The 19,723-nt window shown below is 41.2% G+C and overlaps 1 protein-coding gene across 2 annotated transcripts in view; it reads right to left on the bottom strand.

Moving 5' to 3' along the window:
• GNG2 (G protein subunit gamma 2) overlaps window positions 1-19,723 on the bottom strand; it is a 137,834-nt gene that overhangs the window by 20,744 nt on the left and 97,367 nt on the right. For both annotated transcript variants that reach the window (XM_030854973.3, XM_030854972.3), the window contains one exon: window positions 5,671-5,786. In XM_030854973.3, coding sequence (XP_030710833.1) covers window positions 5,671-5,757 — 87 coding nt within the window. In that variant the 5' untranslated portion in view covers window positions 5,758-5,786. The remainder of the gene's footprint in view (window positions 1-5,670; window positions 5,787-19,723) is intronic.

Genomic DNA, 19,723 nt, shown 5'->3' with positions numbered 1-19,723 from the left:
CTCACTACAGCTTTCCCTGAAGTTCAGTTCCAATGTATTATGAGTCAATTGTCAGAAAGATGATTTACTTATTAGAAACGTTTATATTTGGTTCCATAATTACACATATTTGTCAGTTATGAAAATCGATCTGTTCTTTTTATGTTGAACTGTTTTCGAAAGAAGGTATACTATAAATGCTGGCTACTTATAATCATACATTTGACATGAAACAAGTTACCTGTCTTAAAATGATCATTTATGCCCTTCTTGTTGGTATTTCACTGAATTTTATCCTGTTACAATGAGTTTTATTTGGCCCGTGACATCATGCTTGGAATTTCCCAAACTATAAATGTAATTGGAAATGTCATGCGAAATATAGTTCCTAATGTCTTGTTATATGACACTCTTAGTCTGTGAACTTAAAGCTATCCACTAACAAAAATGTTTTCTGACTGCCTGCATATCTCATCACCAAGAAGTAGACAACAATGTCTTTGACATTGAGGACTGTGTAGTCTAGTTTGAAAAATTATCTGATGAAGGTAAAATTATTTAGTAAATTGAGTAGTAAGTAGGATCAGAATGGAAAAGGAGGTTCATGAACAAGTGGGGATTTAAGCTGACCTGTAAGAGAGGAGTAAGATTTGGATAATGCCCTAGTCTAGCTGGGCTGCCGTAATAAAATACCAAAAATGGGTGGATTGTAAACAACAGAAATTGATTTCTCAGAGCTCTGGAGGACGTAACGTCTAAGATCAAGGTGCCAGCAGATTTAGTGTCTGTTGAGGGTCTTGCTTCCTGGTTCATAGATGCCCGTGTTCTTGCTGTAACCTCACATGGTAGACGGGGCAAGGGAGTTCTCTGAGTCTTTATAAGGGCACTAATTCCATTCCGGAGGGCTCTGCCTTCATGACCCAATCACTTCCCAAAGGCCCCACCTCCAAATACTATTCCATTGGGTGTTAGGATTTTAACATATGAATTTTGGGAGGGACACAAACATTAGGTCTATAGGACATAGGAAAAGAATAAGAGGAAGGGTGTTCTCAGTGAGGGATCCAGAATAACCAGAGAGATGGGAATCTGCATAGCATATTCTTGAGACAGTGAAAAGAGCCAGTTGGAAAGGTCTATTGGAACCATTTGGGAGAACTGAGAAATAAATTTGACATTTTTATGTGCAATTTAAAGAGCATCCAACTAGATAAGAAGCAATCATTTCACCCAGGCTCCTGGCCTTGGCTTTTTTGCACTTACATCTACATTATTCATGATGTCAACAACACCCTCTGTTAAAGGGCATTCTTCTAGCTTACAATGATTCTCACTCCTCCTTAACTGTCTGTCCCCTCCCCAACCATATGGGTGGGTTAGTTCCTAGGAGCCATGTTTGTGCAACGTGGTTCAATTCTAGCATCAGTTGATTGAGGCTGCATGGCTCATCCTTGGTAGAACAAATATACCACTCTAGGAATATGGGAGTGAGACTAAAAGGGTTGACATGAATCTATCTCTTTCTTCATGGAGCTGAAAGTATGACATGTGATCCTCAGAGCCATGGGCAGCCACCTTGTGTCTGCCATATGGAACAGGCAGCTGAGAAATCTATTCCTCTCAGGAAAAGAAAGAGGCAGCTATACAGGGAGAAACAGAGGCATATCACAGAGCACTTGCAGTTCCCGCTGGCCTTCCAGCTCTCACTCCCCCTGCTTAATCAACTACATTTCTGCTCTTAGATTCTGAGACGCCCTGTATCTTTTATAATCGATCCCTTCTTTCTGCTTAAGTCAGCTTGGGTTAGGTTTCTCTTATTAGAAACCCAGAGTCCTAACATAATGATGAATAAATAGATTTAACTGAAGTCCTACTGTCCTTTGCTTTTACACATGCTCTCTCAACTTGCGCTCTCAGGACAAGCTTTCTTTCACTGGCCTTTGCTCGACAGCAGTGTATCTTGTTGTTTTGTACATCTGAGTGTCACAGTTTCCACAATCTCTCTCTGCTCCTTTCCCCAGAGCCCTTCCCAGCTCTCTTTGGTTTCTCTTTCCTTTCTCTCCTTGAATGAAATGCTAACAAAGAAACACAGAGAGGCTGGGAGTGTCATTTATATATGCCTGAGGCTTACGAACAGATAATGGGTTCATTAGTCCAAATCTCTCAGGATCTGTGATGCAAAGGGATAGGAAACAAGAAGGTTTAAAAATGAATATGTTATTCAGACCCTCTCAAGTTAGGGCCTTTCCAGGTTATTCTGGAGGCCACAGGAGGGATAAGGCCACCCCCTGCTTAAGGGACCTTTGACAGCTCCAGTGTCAGCTGTGTCCCCTTTTCCTTGTTCCTTTTTTTAAAAAAATCATTTATTTATTTATTTTGGCTGCACTGAGTCTTACTTGTGGCACATGGGATCTTTAGCTGCGGACTTCTTAGTTGTGACATGCGGACTCTTAGTTGCGGCATGCATGCAGGATCTAGTTCCCCAACCAGGGATAGACCCTGGGCCCCCTGCATTGGGAGCACAGAGTCTTACCCACTGGACTACCAGGGAAGGCCCTCCTTTTCCTTGTTCCTTGTTGCCTCAGCTGTACTAGGCTCTGCCAGATGGACATAAAGCCACTGCCACCTTTATAGCTTGAAGAGGTCACTACTCTAATTGGAAAATCAGAAACCTGAGATCTTCAGAGAGAAGCCCCTTCTTGCTGACGGGATCATGTACCAAAAGTAGGTGGAGAAGCCTGACCACTCAGAAGCCTGGAAGGGACTCCAAAAGGCAAGCCCTAAACCAGCTAGCTGTCAACAGTGTCAACACAGTCGCAGTTTTACCCAAGAGCTAAACTAAAAATAATCTGACACTTCACCACAGCATGCCTGCCTGGCTCTGATGCGCAGAACAAATGCTGAGATACAGGCTGCCACTGCATTTCCAACAATTTCAGGTCTAATGACGTCAAGAGGAATTCAGAGATATGAAAGTGACGATCATGTAGGAAGGCAGTCACTCATTGTTCAGCTCATCAGGCTAATGCTTTGTCGCTCTAGAACAGATAGTGATTTATTTGGTGTCTTCAGAAGCAGTATTCAAAGGGAATCAGGGTGTGGCGTTGACCTCTTTCTCATGGTATTTGGTGATTATGCTTTTTGGATATCTTATTTGTGTTAATGATAGGTCCTGTTCATTTTTTGGGTAACCTCTTACCAGACTAGGAGATCCTTGAGAGCAAGAATCGTGTCTTCTTTTTCATCTAGCTCTATACCTCTACAGAGCTATAGAGATCTGACAAGGTCTGGCAATTTAGAAAGCTCTCAATAAAATATTTATTGGTTAAAGGAATAAATGAATAACCGAAAAATAGCAAAAATCCAACCTAATGATGAAGGTTTGGGAAAGTGTCTTAAAGGATATAATGACTGAGTCTTCAAGGGGTCACTGGAGTTGGTAAAGCAGAAACGTAGAGAGGAGGAGTGTGAATGTTAAAGGCATTTGAAATAGCCATCAAGGGAATTAAAAATGGTTCAATATAGCATGTGGGTGAGAGGAAGGGGATGAAGCCGAAAAGTGGGGCAGGGGCTTTGCTATCGAGTTTGAATTTCATTTTCCAGGTGATGGGAATCATGAAAAGATCTTCAGTAAGAGAGGAACCTAATGAGGTTTTCTTGTAGAAAGCTGTCTGTGGCCACATGGAGAGTAAGCGACGGCAGGGATGGAGATGGGGTTGAGACGGGATTGCAAAGATCAGCTAAGAGCACCTTTCAATCAGTAATTCAGGTGAGAGGTGATGAAGGTCTGACCTATGGCTGAAAAGGTTTGGTTTTTTCCTGATCTTCCCACTGTCAGCTTTTCATCACCACCAACACCATCACACCCTCCTTCAGGATGTGGGCCTGGGGATGCTGAGTAGTGACAGAAAATGCCAAACACAGCAGTGCTTTTCAAACACTTTTTTCTTTGTTGGGCCACGCCAAAAGGCAAGGTGGCATTTTCCAGAAGGTCCATGGGCAGAACCAAAAACAAACAAAGAACCGAATGACTCTTTTTGGTGCCACAATCTTTGGGCCACCTCACTCCTCTCAGCAGGTACTGTGCGCACTTGCCATATTATACTTTTTTTAAGAAAGGAAATAAAAAAAGAAGAGGCAAAAAAGGAGAAGAGGAAGGTAAAAAAAGCACAAGACAGATAGTGAAGACCCTTTATCATATTCATAAATAAAGAATTAAAGTTATTGCAAGAAAGAAGCTGTTTACATTTTGTGGTCCATTACCAGGACTTGAATTTTACAAAGCAGATTCAGGACAGATGGAAATTTGCTCAGTTTACTTATGGAGGAAGACCAGCTCTCCCTTCATGCTCTAGCCCAGACCTGATGGGAGCTGTAAGGAGTAAACCCCTTCCTATAGGACCATGGTTCCCAACCTTAACTATACATTGAAATTAACTGATAATTAAAAGAAATACTGCTACCTGAATCATACCCTAATAGACTCTAATTTAATTGGTCTACGGTGTGGTCTTAGAATTGGTCCTTTTATGAAATTCCCTGGGTGATATGAATATACAGGTGGGCTGAGAATCACTGCTATACACCAGTGGTCAGCAAAGTTTTTCTCTAAAAGGCCAGAGAGTAAAAATTTTAGGCTTTGTGGGCCACAGGGTCTCTGCTGCAACTACTCTACCCTGCTGTAGTGTGAAAGTAGCCACAGACAGTATGTAAACGAATGGGTGGGGCTGTGTTCTAATAAAGCTTTATTGAGAAAAACAGTCACTGGGCTGGACTTGGCTCGTGAGCCATAATTTATTGACCCTTGTTTTAGAATCACATTCCAAAGGATGGCTGGATTGTTCAGATTGCTAAGTCAGGTATGGACGAATCTTCCAGTTTAAAAAAGGCATCTGAAAGAATGTTCTAATTTTAGTAAAATGAGATATGTTGCTGAGTTCCATTTCATAAAATGCTCAGGTCTTCTGGAAAGTGAAGCTTTGATAGTTGACATAAATTTACTTTACTACCCTACAGTAGCTATCTGTGTGGGTTAATTTACATTGAAAATCTGCCAACAAAAGGTTTAAAGTCCTGGCTTAATATGTTAGGTCCAACTTAAGGCAAAGCTGTCAGGTTAGATCTGGGGAGTGAGAGAAAGAAAGAAGTGGAGTATTAAGTTCCATGAAACCTCTATGCTGTTTGACTTCTCAGGGAGACCACATGTGGTTTTTGCGTTCTGAAGAAAAAAACTCCAGTAAGGTATAAAGAAGAAAAAAAATAACAGGCAGTGGTGGATAGAAGGATTAGACATGAAGATAGACACTAAAAATTAGAACTGACATAAGGACAGAAAAAATTAAACCCAAGTGAGAAGGGGGTCTTGTACAAGGCCAGAGAAATGAACTGGTAGATTTCTATGTTTTATGGGTTTTCCAAATCCCTTGACTAGAATTCAGCCATGAGCCTAAGTTTCGTTTTGACGTCCACATAGAGAACCAGTTTTAATTTATACTACCATTTTATTCTTGAGAAATCCAGAAGAGGCAAAGACACATTAGAAAAATGAACTTCTGCCTAACCATTAAGTTTCTCTTCCACCATCACTGGTTTTATCACTCTCTATAGAAAAGTAGCCAAATGACACATGGCTGCAAGTCACGCTCCTGACAATCAAGGCTCGCTGGGCTGTGTAGGTTACGCCATCCTTACCTTTATCCTATCGATGTTGGCTTCCATCTTCAGCTGTTCTACCAGTTTCCTGGCTTGAGCTATGCTGGCGGTGTTGTTGCTGGCCATTGGAATGCTGGGTGGGTTTTTCAGACACACTGGGAAAGAAAACAAGGAGGAAAAATGCATCAGAGAATTCTCCAGCTGCCAAATGTGCAGATTCATCATAGCTGGGGGATCCCCTCAAAATGGCTATAGTCAGGCCAAGCTCCTCCAGCCATCTACATCCCCTATCCAGCACTGAGTCTGAGTGGCAGGCAGGCCAGAAGATGAGGTTTGTTTTTCCAACTCCCTACCTCTGCCCTTCCATCCTTCTTTGGGGGAAAAAAAAAAGAAGAAAGTTCATCAAATCAGATAAGATATGCTGCCACATTAAGAAGGCAAGTTATTAAATTTATATCAATTAATGAAATAAGTTCAAAATGGTAAGGGTGACAGTATGCATAATTACGGTTGTTATTTATTGGGTACTGCCATTGTTAGATACTGTGTTAAGTGCCCTCAGAGGATGAGGAATGAAAGGTGAGCAGAGGCAGGAATGGTAAATTATATAATCCCTAGGGACTAAAAACACTATGTTTACAATGTTCTCTTGATGGGCTCAAATGCTGACTCTCTGGTTAACTGTAAGCACCTCAGTCTCTTATACTGCAGAGACACTGCAACAGGACTTGTGGCTTTTTTGTGTTATTTATCCAGCACAGTCTATTTGAAATATGGCTTGATTCACAACCAATTACTTTACTCATAATTCTTCAGGAACAAACTATAATGTCAAGGGGTAGGCGTTGCTATGTCTAAATTGTTACTTGCATCGATGAGTAGACCAGTGGTATTCTAAATTAAGTACAACAGACTTAATACTTTTATGAATATGGAATGGAACTTAAATGTTTAGAGAGTGGAGTTCTGTACCTATGCAGATGGTGAGATGGTTTCTTTGTCTCTGGCTCTACCAGACCCACTCCCATCCTTGTCCCCCAATCCCTTCAAGTCCTATCCCAATTTCATTTCTCTTCTAATGATTTCTTGACCCACCATCTCACTTTATTCTTGTTGTTCATCTCAGAAAGTATCCTATTTATTTTCAGTGCCCATTTCCCCCACATCTCATCAGGTCTTGCTCCATGTCAAGGTGCCATATACTATTTCAGGGCCGTCGATGTAAATTTGCCCCTGGAGGTCACTGACACCCAATAGTGAAGGAATGTCTGAGAGCTGCAATTTAACTAGAGTGCACGACCCAAGAAATGAGAAACATTAAACACTGCTTCAGTCACCACCAGTCATATCTTGTTCTGAAGATATTATATTAAAAACCATGACTTCTACTAGCTTTGGGGAATATTTTTATCTAGGGATAAAGTAGGATCAGGCTACTATCTCAAAAAGGAAAGAGGACACATAGAAAACCTACAGAAAGAAAAATAACCCATAACAAGTTCAGTACATAGGTTTTTACATATCCATGAAAATCAAGAAACAATTTTTATTTTAATTACCAAAAAAGCAAAAGTCTATGAATTATCTTCTTTGGTTCTTATTTCTTGACATTTAACTCTCTGTAACCAAAGAGGTCCCTTCATGGATAGTGTTATTTTATAAAGAATACTGCAAAAGCCAGCCCAACAACATTTATAGTATAAATTGGAGGATAGTAACCTGTTCCCTCAATTTATTTTCAAAGGGTTTGGAGACAATAAAATGGGAAGGAAGACTGAAAGAATTTTGAAGCCACAAAGATCTCTGAACTCTACTTTCAGATACTTGAAGATCAAGGGAGGGATCCTGCATGCAAAAACAAACAAACAAACAAAAAAGGAGGCTTTAACAACAACTGCGATTTCATCAGCATGGTTAGGGACCTAATCATCTTAGCCCCACAGGGAAATTATGTGCCCCCAAATCAAATGGACATCCACCAGCCTTGCAAAACTTCACAGGGCCAAGATGGAGTATTGACTTATCCAGTAGAGTAGCCTAACTCTTCCAGTGATCCAAAGTGGAAGGAGTCCTGGTCTACAGGCCTCTGGACACTGTTCTGTAAAGTTCATGTTTCCTCCAAACTAGAATTTATCACACTAGAATACAGACTATCACAGAATTTCCAAATCCTCATTGGGCCTGAGGGACCTCTGAGAGTCTGGTCAGCTATTCTTCTGCCCTTGAATCTAAACCAGATAACATAGTAACCTGTGGCAGAGACCACTGCTTGCTCCCAATACCCCTTTTCCTCTTCTTCATTAGTGATAACAATTTTTTTTTTCTTTTTAACAGAGACCACAAGAACCTTGAATTTTAGTTGGGGACATTTCGCTGAAAGATGCATTCTCAGGTTCCTTTGCAGCTTGGTGTCCTGATATGACTAAGTTTGGCCAATGAGACATAAGCAGAAGCGTCATGAAGGGAAGGGATGTGCCCTTTGCCTCCCCTTCTTCCTAGAAGGGGCCTAGAAGATAGTCATATTGACCACAGAGCTCCATCTTGAACATCTGGGCTACACTCCAGGAGGAGCAGGAAGGATCTGGGTCCTTACTGATACTGTAGAGACATCATGCCAGCTGTGAATTGGCTGCCATCTATGTGAAGAGAAATAAGCACCTATCTTGTTTACGCCACTATTATTAAGGGTTTCTCTACTGTTGGCTCACAGGTCTGCCATTAACTGATTAAATAACCCATTATTTTTATTTGAGTATCCAGGAAAGTCTATGTCCTAATGCCTGTTAATGTTCCCTGGAAAAAGCTGTAGCTGTCCTGAGGAGGCTGAGATGGAAAGTGTATGCGTTTTCTATTGCTGCTGTAACACCTTACTACAAATTTAGTAGCTTAAAGAATATAAATGTATCTTAATAGTTCTGGAGGTTAGAAGTCTGAAAGAGATCCCACTGGGCTAAAGTCAAGATATTGGCAGGGCTTCATTCCTTCTGGAGGTCTAAAGGAAAATGTCTCCTTTCCTCACACAGCTTCTAAAGGTTGCCAGCATTCCTGGGCTCTTGGCTTTTTTCTTCATCTTCAAAACCAACAAAGGTGAGTTGACTCCTTCTCACTCTACATCACTCTAACCTCTTTGGTAGTCACCTCTCTCTCTGACTCTCCTCTGCCTCCTTCTTCCACTTTTAGGAACCATTGTAACCACACTGGGTCCACTCTGATAATACAGGTTAATCTCTGTATCTTTAGGTCAGCTGATTAGCAACCTTAATTCCATTTGCAACCTTAATTCCCTTTGCCATGTAACATAACAATCTGCAGGTTCCAGGTTTGGGGACATGGACATCTTTGGGGGCCTTTATTCTACCTACAGTGGAAGGAGACCTCTGTGCAGGTAGAGAAGGAAAGTGGAAAGGTGGGATGTTGAGGTGGGAAAGAAGAGGGATGGGGCAGGACGTAAGATTAGAAATGCTGGGGAAAGAATAAATAAAACCTAAATGGACTTAAGAAAAAAAAGTAGACAAAGACTTTGGTTTGTGCTTCTAGCTTTAGGAAGATCCTGTATGTTTTTCTTTCACCATAGGACCCAACAAAATCTAGGGCCACTTTCAGAATCACTTAGTGCATTTTCCTCTTTTTCACATCCGGCTGCTTTCCCGTAAAAGCAATGAAGAAATCCCCCTCCTGAAAACTGAAAGAACTGTAGAGTCCTAGACCAGTGTTCCAAAGAAGTATGTGATATTGAGATTTATAAGAAATATATATTTGGTCTTTGACCTATTCTTGGCACAGAGCTCCTAAAACCCTTGGAATCTCCTGTGGTAAGACCAATAAAGGTCTTTAGTTATGTTAATGAGGTGACTTTTGGAAAGCCCTTAGGCAACCTGAGGATGGGGGAGCTGTTTGCCACGAGAACCAACCATGTGATTAGAGGGTTGAAACTTTCAGAACTCACCCCCAACCCCAACCTCCTGAAAGGAAAAAAGGGCTGAAGGTTGAATCAGTTGCCAGTGGCCAATGATTTAATTAATCATGAGTATGTAAAGAAGGCTCCATAAAAACCCAAAAGGACAGGGTTTGGAGAGCTTCCAGGTTGGTGAATGCGTGGAGATGCTGGAAGAGTGGCCCACCCAGAGAGGGTATGGGAGCTCTGCACCCTTTCTACATACCTTGCCCTTTGCATCTCTCCCATCGGGTTGTTCCTGAGTTACATTCCTTTATAATAAACGGGTAACCTAGTATGTAAAATGTTTCTCTGAGTTCTGTAATAGTAAATTAATCAAAACCAAGGAAGAGGTCATGGGAATCTCTGATTTATAGCCAGTCAGTCAGAAGTACAGGTAACAACCTGGGCTTGCAATGGGGGGCCTGAATTGTGTTGGTGGGTAGGGGGAGGAGAAGGCAGTCTTGTAAGATCAACCCTTAACCTGTGGAACCTGATGCTATCCCTGGGTAGGCAGTGTCAGAATTAAAGAATTAAGTTAAATTGTAGGACACTCAACTGGTGTCAGAGGATTGTTTATTGGTGTGAAGGGAACTGCCCTCCTCCACACACTGGGATTGGGTCCTGGAGCCCTACTGAAGTATGTATTTTCCTAAAAAGTGACTATGGTAAATAAGAAAAAGTTAGCTTATCTTCTAAGCTTGAAGCATTTGGACAATGCATCACACACACTCACACACACACACACACACACACACACACACACCCCTCTTTTCATCTTACAAATCTGAAACTCTGTACCCATTAAACAGTAACACCCATGCCTTTCTCCCACAGCCTGGGAAACCACCATTCTACTTTCCGTCTCTATGATTTTGATTACTCTAGGTACCTCACAGAAGTGGAATCATACAGTATTTGTCTTTACATGACTGTCCTGTTTCACTTAGCATAATGTCCTCAAGGTTCATTCATGTTGTAGCATGTGTCAGAATTTCCTTCCTTTTTAAGGCTGAATAATATTACATTCTATGTATACACCATATTTTATCAATTCATCTGCTGAGGGACACTTGGGATGCTTTCACGTTCTAGCTACTGTGAGTAATGTTGCTGTGAATATGGGAGTACACATATCTCTTCAAGACTCTGCTTTCAGTTCTTTTGAGTATATACCCAGAAATGGAGTTGTTGGATCATATAGGGTAAGTCTATTTTTAATTTTTTGAGGGACAGCAATACTGTTTTCCGTAGCAGCTGTACCATTTTACATTATCACTAAAAGTGCACAAGGGTTCCAGTTTCTCTTCATCCTCATGAACACGTTCTTTTTTTTTTCTTTTTTTAAAATAGTAGCCATCCTAATGGGTGTGAGGTGGTACCTCATTATAGTTCAATTTGCATTTCCCAAATGAGTAGTGATATGACTTTTCATGTGTTCATTGGCCATTTGGATATCTTTTTTTGGAGAAATGTCTATTCAAGCCTTTTAAAATCAGGATTGTTGTTGTTGAGTTTTAGGAATTTTCTATATATTCTGGATACCAATCTCTAATCAGATATATGGTTTGCAAATATTTTCTCCCATTCCATGGATTGCCTTGTCACTCTGTTGATAGTGTACTTTGATGCATAAAAGTTTTTAATTTTCAGGAAGTCAAATTTTTCTATTTTTTTCTTTGGTTGCCTATGCCTTCGGTGTTAGAGCTGGGAAATCACTGCCAAAACTAAAGTTGTGAATGTTATGCTCCATTATTTTGAAGGAGAAAAGAATATGCCACTCCAAGATATGTCACTATGGCATACTGGTTATTTTGAATTGACGTTAGTTGAGAAAATAGCCAGTGCAAGAAGAATACCCTCACTCTCTTTGTCCCCCTGAAAGCAGGAAATAAATCTCCTGTGTGAAGGCACCCTCCCTCTACCAGGAAGGTAGAAGGCATCCTTATTGCCAGAGACAGGAAATTCAGAGCCCAGAAGGCTGTATCGACAAACCTTGTTACTTCTTCAGTAATTTGCTATCCCAAGCCCAGGTCCATTCATCTTGTTGATTCTTCACAAACGTATTGTTTCCCTGTCTAAAAGGTATAAAAGCTGCCTGCTTTGGTCACTTCTTTGAGTCTCATTTCTTTATGGACTCATGTATATGTACAAAATTAAATTTGTTTTTCTCCTGTTAATCTTTTTTTTTTTTTTTTTTTTTTTTTGGCGGTACGCGGGCCTCTCACTGTTGTGGTCTCTCCCGTTGTGGAGCACAGGCTCCAGACGCACAGGCTCAGCGGCCATGGCTCACGGGTCGAGCCACTCCGCGGCATGTGGGATCTTCCCGGACCGGGGCACGAACCCGTGTCCCCTGCATCGGCAGGCGGACTCTCAACCACTGCGCCACCAGGGAAGCCCTCTCCTGTTAATCTTATGTCAATTTAATTATTAGACAAGCCAAAGAATCAAGAATGGAAGAAGGGGAAAGTTTTCCTCCTCTCCAGTTTTGGTGCCTATACACAGTTCACTCTCGGGCTGCGGCAGCTGAGAGACCCTGGGAGCTCTGGTGGGTGCTGGCAGAAGGAAAGAATTCGTACCAAATCAGTCTCCCAGGTCTCTGCCTGCAAGCTCTTGTAGAAGTGAGAAGGGTAAGAATCATTTTCTTTTTCTAAATTCAGATTAGTAGGAGAAAATATTTTTATGAATTAGTTCCTTGGGTATGGCGACTTGTAAAGATAGGTTGTGAGTACTCTTGTTATCTATTTATTCCTTTTCTCCCAGAGATGGTCATTGTTTTCCTTTTTCTCTGCCTTTTGTGTCATTTCTCATAAGGAGAAGAACCATAGGGCAGAACATAGGCATAGGTTCTAGAAGCCTGTTGTCTGATCTGGTTTCACACACTGGTGAGTTCACGGTTCTCAAGAGACTGGGAGCTATTTAGACAAACTTTGCTCTGGGTCCTCTAATGTAAAAACTGGGTGAAGTTTTCCTTTCATCTTGTTCTATGTCCTGAAAGTATAACTCTATGAGCAGTAAGAATATTCTCTGGTTTCTGCTAGCCGGAGAATGCAAGTAATAGCTTGCACTTGGTGGCCAGTTGAATAGACTGGATTCCAAGACATGAAGTCACAAGCAATGTTCTCTTTGTCCAACTGTGCCAGCTTTCAGGGAAGTTTGTCATAAGGGGCCTTTGTCATCTCAGCCTTCGTTGTCTTGCTAGTGCTGGAAAAGTCTCATTCTATTAATGCCTGCCTGGTGTCATAGATTAGTAGGTCTGTGACTAGAGTGGCCTCATGCTCTTGTGAGAGACCAGAGACACTGTTTGCACTATACCGTTCTTACTACCTATGAAAACTTTGCTTTCTTAGGTTAAATATGGAATGAAGTCTCTGGATCTTCTGAGGACTATGTCTTTTGTACTGTCCTTTGTGATGCCTCTTGCATCCATGGTTAAACTGTAAAAAGACTTACTGGTTTGAGTCTCTATTGAGATTAATGTAAGTTCCTACTCATCAATGGCCAAAGGATCCTTTGAACTGGCAATATTTGAAAGAAAGAGAGTTTTTAAGAGCGCTCTCATTCTAAACGACTGTCTTACTGGTACCTATGGAAAGACCAAATTAAAAAGAGAACACAAGGGCTTCCCTGGTGGCGTAGTGGTTGAGAGTCCGCCTGCCGATGCAGGGGACACGGGTTCATGCCCCGGTCCAGGAAGATCCCACATGCCGCGGAGCGGGTAGGCCCATGAGCCATAGCCGCTGAGCCTGCGTGTCCGGAGCCTGTGCTCCGCAATGGGAGAGGCTACAACAGTGAGAAGCCCGCGTACCGCAAAAAAAAAAAAAAAAAAAAGAGAACACAAAGGAATATAATGTCTAGCCTTAGGGACCCTCTTAACAAGATGAAAGAACAGACATTTGACTTAGAAAAAAAATTAAAGACCACATCCAACATAAATTCCCCCTTTAAAAAATCTGGCCCCATCTCCTCAGTAAATTCCCTTAGCTCCTCAAACTCTTCCACCTTCCCCTTAAACACCCAGCTGCCTGTTTTAACTTCCCATTCCCTAAAAGATTTATAGAGAGCACTCTGATCTCTAGGCCTCAAGTATACAGGTTACTCATGCAAATGCCAAAAGCCGGGAAGTAAATTTAACAGACGTATCCAGGATGGAGAGTAAGGCTTTCTTTGCTATTCCTTACAACTCCTCCTACTTTCCAGGGCTCCATAATCAGGCTCTGCCAGCTTCAGGTCTTTCTATACAACGTCCTTTGTAGATGTATCCTGGACCCCTCCACCCAACACCACAAAGAATTCATATCCCCTGGAAAGCAACAGACCTTTTAAATGACAAAGCCCTTTACCTCCACTTTCAGAAGATCCTACCAAATGTAAAGATGTATTTAAAAGAGTGTTGGCCATTTACAGCCCTTCTCCCAGAGGAAACAGATGACCAGAATTTCTCCCAGGCCCTCCTATAAAATGGTCAGGAAATGGACCAGCTGGAGGCTGATGTTTAGCAAATATTACATTATATTATATATTAAATATTATATATGATATGCAAAGGTAGAGGCTTTCCCGCCCAAGGTGAATTGGTCTAAGGTTAAATTGTACACTCACAAAAAGGAGAACATCCAAAGGCCTTTATAAAATGCTTTCAAGGGATACTGCATTAAGCCCTGAAGCCCCAGAATACAGAAATCTTTTAATTTCTTCCTTAATATGAAATTTTCTCCTAAATTTAAAAAGGCAAATTCAAAATAGTGTGCCTGGGTGAACTAGTCAACCTCTAAGCATTATGATGGAAGCAGCTACCCAATTCTTTGAAGACAGATTGCAGGAGAAAAAAAGGAACTATAATCAACAATACTTGATTTGCAACTTGAATCTTCAGAAAAACAAAAGCATAGCTCTGAGAGCAGCTCAAAGTCCACTCAGACCCTTTCCCATTTGCCTTCAGGTATTTGCAGATATAATTAAAAAATCAAGACATTGGAAGTACAATTTTCCTGACTTAAGAAAAAGAAGGAAAAAATTAAATAGTAATTACCTTAGACTTCTGATAATAGATATACTCCCAAATTCCTACATTCTTTCCCTGTCCCTTGAAGATGTAAATCTTATCATGTATTTATAAAGCAAACAGCTCAAGCGGTAAATAGAACACTGCTCACAATTGCCTGAGACACAAGATAAAAAAAGGAGGGGGGAGGCTTTTAAAAATACAAACCACTATAAACTCACTGGCCTAAATCTAGTCCACAGCATTCGTAAGATTACTTGTCAAGGACAAACACAAATCTTAAAAGTCTCCTGCACAAACATTAGTAAAAAGCTTTAGCCATTTAAGAGAGTAAGCTTAACTTGTTCTGTCCTACAGAGATATAATTTGAATTCAACTGTTATTTATAAACTAGTGAGTGTTATTTTATTGTACCTGATTCATGGCTAAAGTTTTAGAACAAAAGCTATAAAGTCTCTGTGTCTGTCTGTGTGTTTACATATGTCTATAAATCTATGTTATGTATATGTGATATTTTTCTACCTCTGTATGGTATTGCCAAAATCATTTTGTAAATGAGCTCTATTTAACTGGTTTAAACTTAAGCTCTTGTGAATTAAGCATTCCTAAAACTCAGAAACATAGAAACTAACTCAAATGTTTTTCAAGTTCATGTGATGTGGGATATCCCTTGCTAAATAAATGCTAGTTTAAGTTCATTAAAATAGACATGTCTTCAGAGTTATCGCATTAAATATAATGCAGACATGCAACTTTTATTCTACCTGGGTTTACTAGTCAAGTAAGCTCATGTTATCTCTGTTGCAAAATTTGTAAACAAGAAAAATAACTCAAAATGATGGCTGGCCACTTTGATGTCTTAGGAAATTTTCATGAGTGATCTAGATATGACTGTTGGGAACAAGTGAATTAAATAAATGTAAGTGGGCTAAAAATTTTTAAGTGAACTTTTCAATAATAATTATGTTTTATGATATATACTTAAATAGTTTCCCAACTCCCTTTGGTAACTTATACCCTTAGAGTTTTGCTAAGTTAAATTAAATGATAGAAATTTATGGAATATCTAGATAATTTCCAAATAAGATAAGACACAGAAACATTAATTATTGAACATGGATTTATCCACTTGTGGTTTCTGATTACAGAGAAACTAAAGATATTTGGGTCTATTAGGAAATATTATGTACCACATTGAAAGGTTACAATACAAAGAAACATATGCTTTTAGAAATTATAAAATGTATTCATAAATTTGCCAATCCAAGAATGCTGGTATAATATACAATTCACAACTGCTTACTTCTTGGTTTTTACTAGAAATTAAGGTTTCTACAAATTAAAAATTCTAATTAATAAATGCAATTGGAACTACCAAAAATAATAAGAAAAACATTTCTGTGTAAGAAAAGTAGGCTGTGTTTAGGGTTAAAAAAGGTATGAGGGGGATTCAGGAGAAGATGGCAGAAGAGTAGGACGCGGAGATCACCTTCCTCCCCACAGATACATCAGAAATACATCTACATGTGGAACAACTCCTATAGAACACCTACTGAACGCTGACAGAAGACCTCAGACCTCCCAAAAGGCAAGAAACTCCCCACGTACCTAGGCAGGGCACAAGAAAAAAGAATAAACAGAGACAAAAGAATAGGGACAGGCCCTGCACCAGTGCGAGGGAGCTGTGAAGGAGGAAAGGTTTCCACAAACTAGGAAGCCCCTTTGAGGGCGGAGACTGCGGGTGGCGGAGCGGGGACGCTTCGGCACCGCGGAGGAGAGCGCAGCCACCTGGGTGCGGAGGGCAAAGCGGAGAGATTCCCGCACAGAGGATCGGTGCCGACCAGCACTCACCAGCCGAAGAGGCTTGTCTGCTCACCCGCCGGGGCAGGAGGGGGCTGGGAGCTGAGGCTCGGGCTTCGGTCGGAGCGCCGGGAGAGGACTGGGGTTGGCGGCGTGAACACAGCCTGCAGGGGGCTAGTGCGCCATGGCTAGAAGGAAGGGAGTCCAGGAAAACGTCTGGACCTGCCGAAAAGGCAAGAGATTTTTTCTTGCCTCTTTGTTTCCTGGTGCACGAGGAGAGGGGATTAAGAGCGCTGCTTAAAGGAGCTCCAGAGACGGCGCGACCCGCAGCTATCGGCGCGGACCCCAGAGACAGACATGAGATGCTAAGGCTGCTGCTGCCACCACCAAGAAGCATGTGTGCGAGCACAGGTCACTATCCCCACCGCCCCTCCTGGGAGCCTGCACAGCCCACCACTGCCAGGGTCCTGTGATCCAGAGACAACTTCCCCGTGAGAACGCACGGCGCCTCAGGCTGGTGCAACATCCCGCTGGCCTCTGCCGCTGCAGGCTCGCCCCTCATCCGTACCCTTCCCTCCCCCTGGCCTGAGTGAGCCAGAGCCCCCGAATCAGCAGTTCCTTTAACCCTGTCCTGTCTGAGCAAAGAACAGACGCCCTCAGGCGACCTACACGCAGAGGCGGGGCCAAATCCAAAGTTGAACCCCGGGAGCCCTGCGAACAAAGCAGAGAAAGGGAAATCTCTCCCAGCAGCCTCAGGAGCAGCGGATTAAATCTCCACAATCAACTTGATGTACCCTGCATCTGTGGAATACCTGAATAGACAAAGAATCATCCCAAACTGAGGTGGACTTTGGGAGCAAGTTAGATGATTTTTTCCCCTTTTCCTCTTCTTGTGAGCGTGTATGTGTATGCTTCAGTGTGAGATTTTGTCTGTATAGCTTTGCTGTCACCATTTGTCCTAGGATTCTGTCCGTCCGTTTTTTGTTTGTTTTTACTTCTTAAAATTTTCTTCTTAATAATTATTTTTTTATTTTAATAACTTTATTTTATTTTATGCTCTTTCTTTCTATTTTTTCTCCCTTTTATTCTGAGCCGTGTGGAGGACAGTCTCTTGGTGCTCCAGCCAGGCGTCAGGGCTTGCCACTGAGGTTGGAGAGCCAACTTCAGGACACTGGTCCACCAGAGACCTCCCAGCTCCACGTAATATCAAACGGCGAAAATCTCCCAGAGATCTCCATCTCAACAACAACACCCAGCTTCACTCAACGACCAGTAAGCTACAGTGCTGGGCAACCTATGCCTAACAACTAGCAAGAGAGACACAGCTTCATCCATTAGCAGAGAGGCTGCCTAAAATCATAATAAGGCCACAGACACTCCACAACACACCACCAGACGTGGACCTGCCCACCAGAAAGACAAGATCCAGCCTCATCCACCAGAACACAAGCACTAGTCCCCTCCACCAGGAAACCTACACAACCCACTGAACCAACCTTAGCCACTGGGGACAGACACCAAAAACAATGGGAACTACGAACCTGCAGCCTATGAAAAGGAGACCCCAAACACAGTAAGATAGGCAAAATGAAAAGACAGAAAAACACACAGCAGATGAAGGAGCAAGGTAACACCCACCAGACCTAACAAATGAAGAGGAAATAGGCAGTCTACTTGAAAAAGAATTCAGAATAATGATAGTAAAGATGATCCAAAATCTTGGAAATAGAATAGACAAAATGCAAGAAACATTTAACAAGGACCTAGAAGAACTAAAGATGAAACAAACAACGATGAACAACACAATAAATGAAATTAAAAATACTCTAGAAGGGATCAATAGCAGAATAACTGAGGCAGAAGAACGGATAAGTGACCTGGAAGATAAAATTGTCTACTGCAATATCTACTGCAGAGCAGAATAAAGAAAAAAGAATGAAAAGAACTGAGGACAGTCTCAGAGACGTCTGGGACAACATTAAATGCACCAACATTCGAATTGAAGGGGTCCCAGAAGAAGAAGAGCAAAAGAAAGGGACTGAGAAAATATTTGAAGAGACTATAGTTGAAAACTTCCCTAATATGGGAAAGGAAATAGTTAATCAAGTCCAGGAAGCACAGAGAGTCCCATACAGGATAAATCCAAGGAGAAACACACCAAGACACATATTAATCAAACTATCAAAAATTAAATACAAAGAAAATATATTAGAAGCAGCAATGGAAAAACAACAAACAACACACAGGGGAATCCCCTTAAGGTTAACAGCTGATCTTTCAGCAGAAACTCTGCAAGCCAGAAGGGAGTGGCAGGACATATTTAAAGTAATGAAGGAGAAAAACCTACAAACAAGATTACTCTACCCAGCAAGGATCTCATTCAGATTTGATAGAGAAATTAAAACCTTTACAGACAAGCAAAAGCTGAGAGAGTTCAGCACCACCAAACCAGCTTTACAACAAATGCTAAAGGAACTTCTCTAGGCAAGAAACACAAGAGGAGGAAAACACCTACAGTAACAAACCCAAAACAATTAACAAAATGGGAATAGGAACATACATATCAATAATTACCTTAAATGTAAATGGATTAAATGCTCCCACCAAAAGACACAGACTGGCTAAATGGATACAAAAACAAGACCTGTATATATGCTATCTATAAGAGACCCACTTCAGACCTAGGGACACATACAGACTGAAAGTGAGGGATGGAAAAAGATATTCCATGCAAATGCAAATCAGAAGAAAGCTGGGGTAGCAATTTTCATATCAGACAAAATAGACTTTAAAATAAAGACTTTTACAAAAGACAAAGAAGGACACTACATAATGATAAAGGGATCAATCCAAGAAGAAGATATAACAATTGTAAATATTTATGCACCCAACCTAGGAGCACCTCAATACATAAGGCAAATACTAACAGCCATAAAAGGGGAAATCAACAGTAACACAATCATGGGAGGGGACTTTAACACCCCACTTTCACCAATGGACAGATCATCCAAAATGAAAATAAATAAGGAAACACAAGCTTTAAATAATGCGTTAAACAAGATGGACTTAATTGATATTTATAGAGCATTCCAGCCAAAAACAACAGAATACACGTTTTTCTCAAGTGCTCATGGAACATTCTCCAGGATAGATCATATCTTGGGTCACAAATCAAGCCTTGGTAAATTTAAGAAAATTGAAATCATATCAAGTATCTTTTCCGACCACAATGCTATGAGACTAGATATCAATTACAGGAAAAAATCTGTAAAAAATACAAACACATGGAGGCTAAACAATACACTAGTTAATAACGAAGTGATCACTGAAGAAATCAAAGAGGATATCAAAAA

The sequence above is a fragment of the Globicephala melas genome, chromosome 2 (assembly GCF_963455315.2).
Source record: "Globicephala melas chromosome 2, mGloMel1.2, whole genome shotgun sequence".
In the NCBI taxonomy this organism is placed as follows: Eukaryota; Metazoa; Chordata; class Mammalia; order Artiodactyla; family Delphinidae; genus Globicephala; species Globicephala melas.
This window is presented reverse-complemented; position numbering and strand designations above follow the sequence as displayed.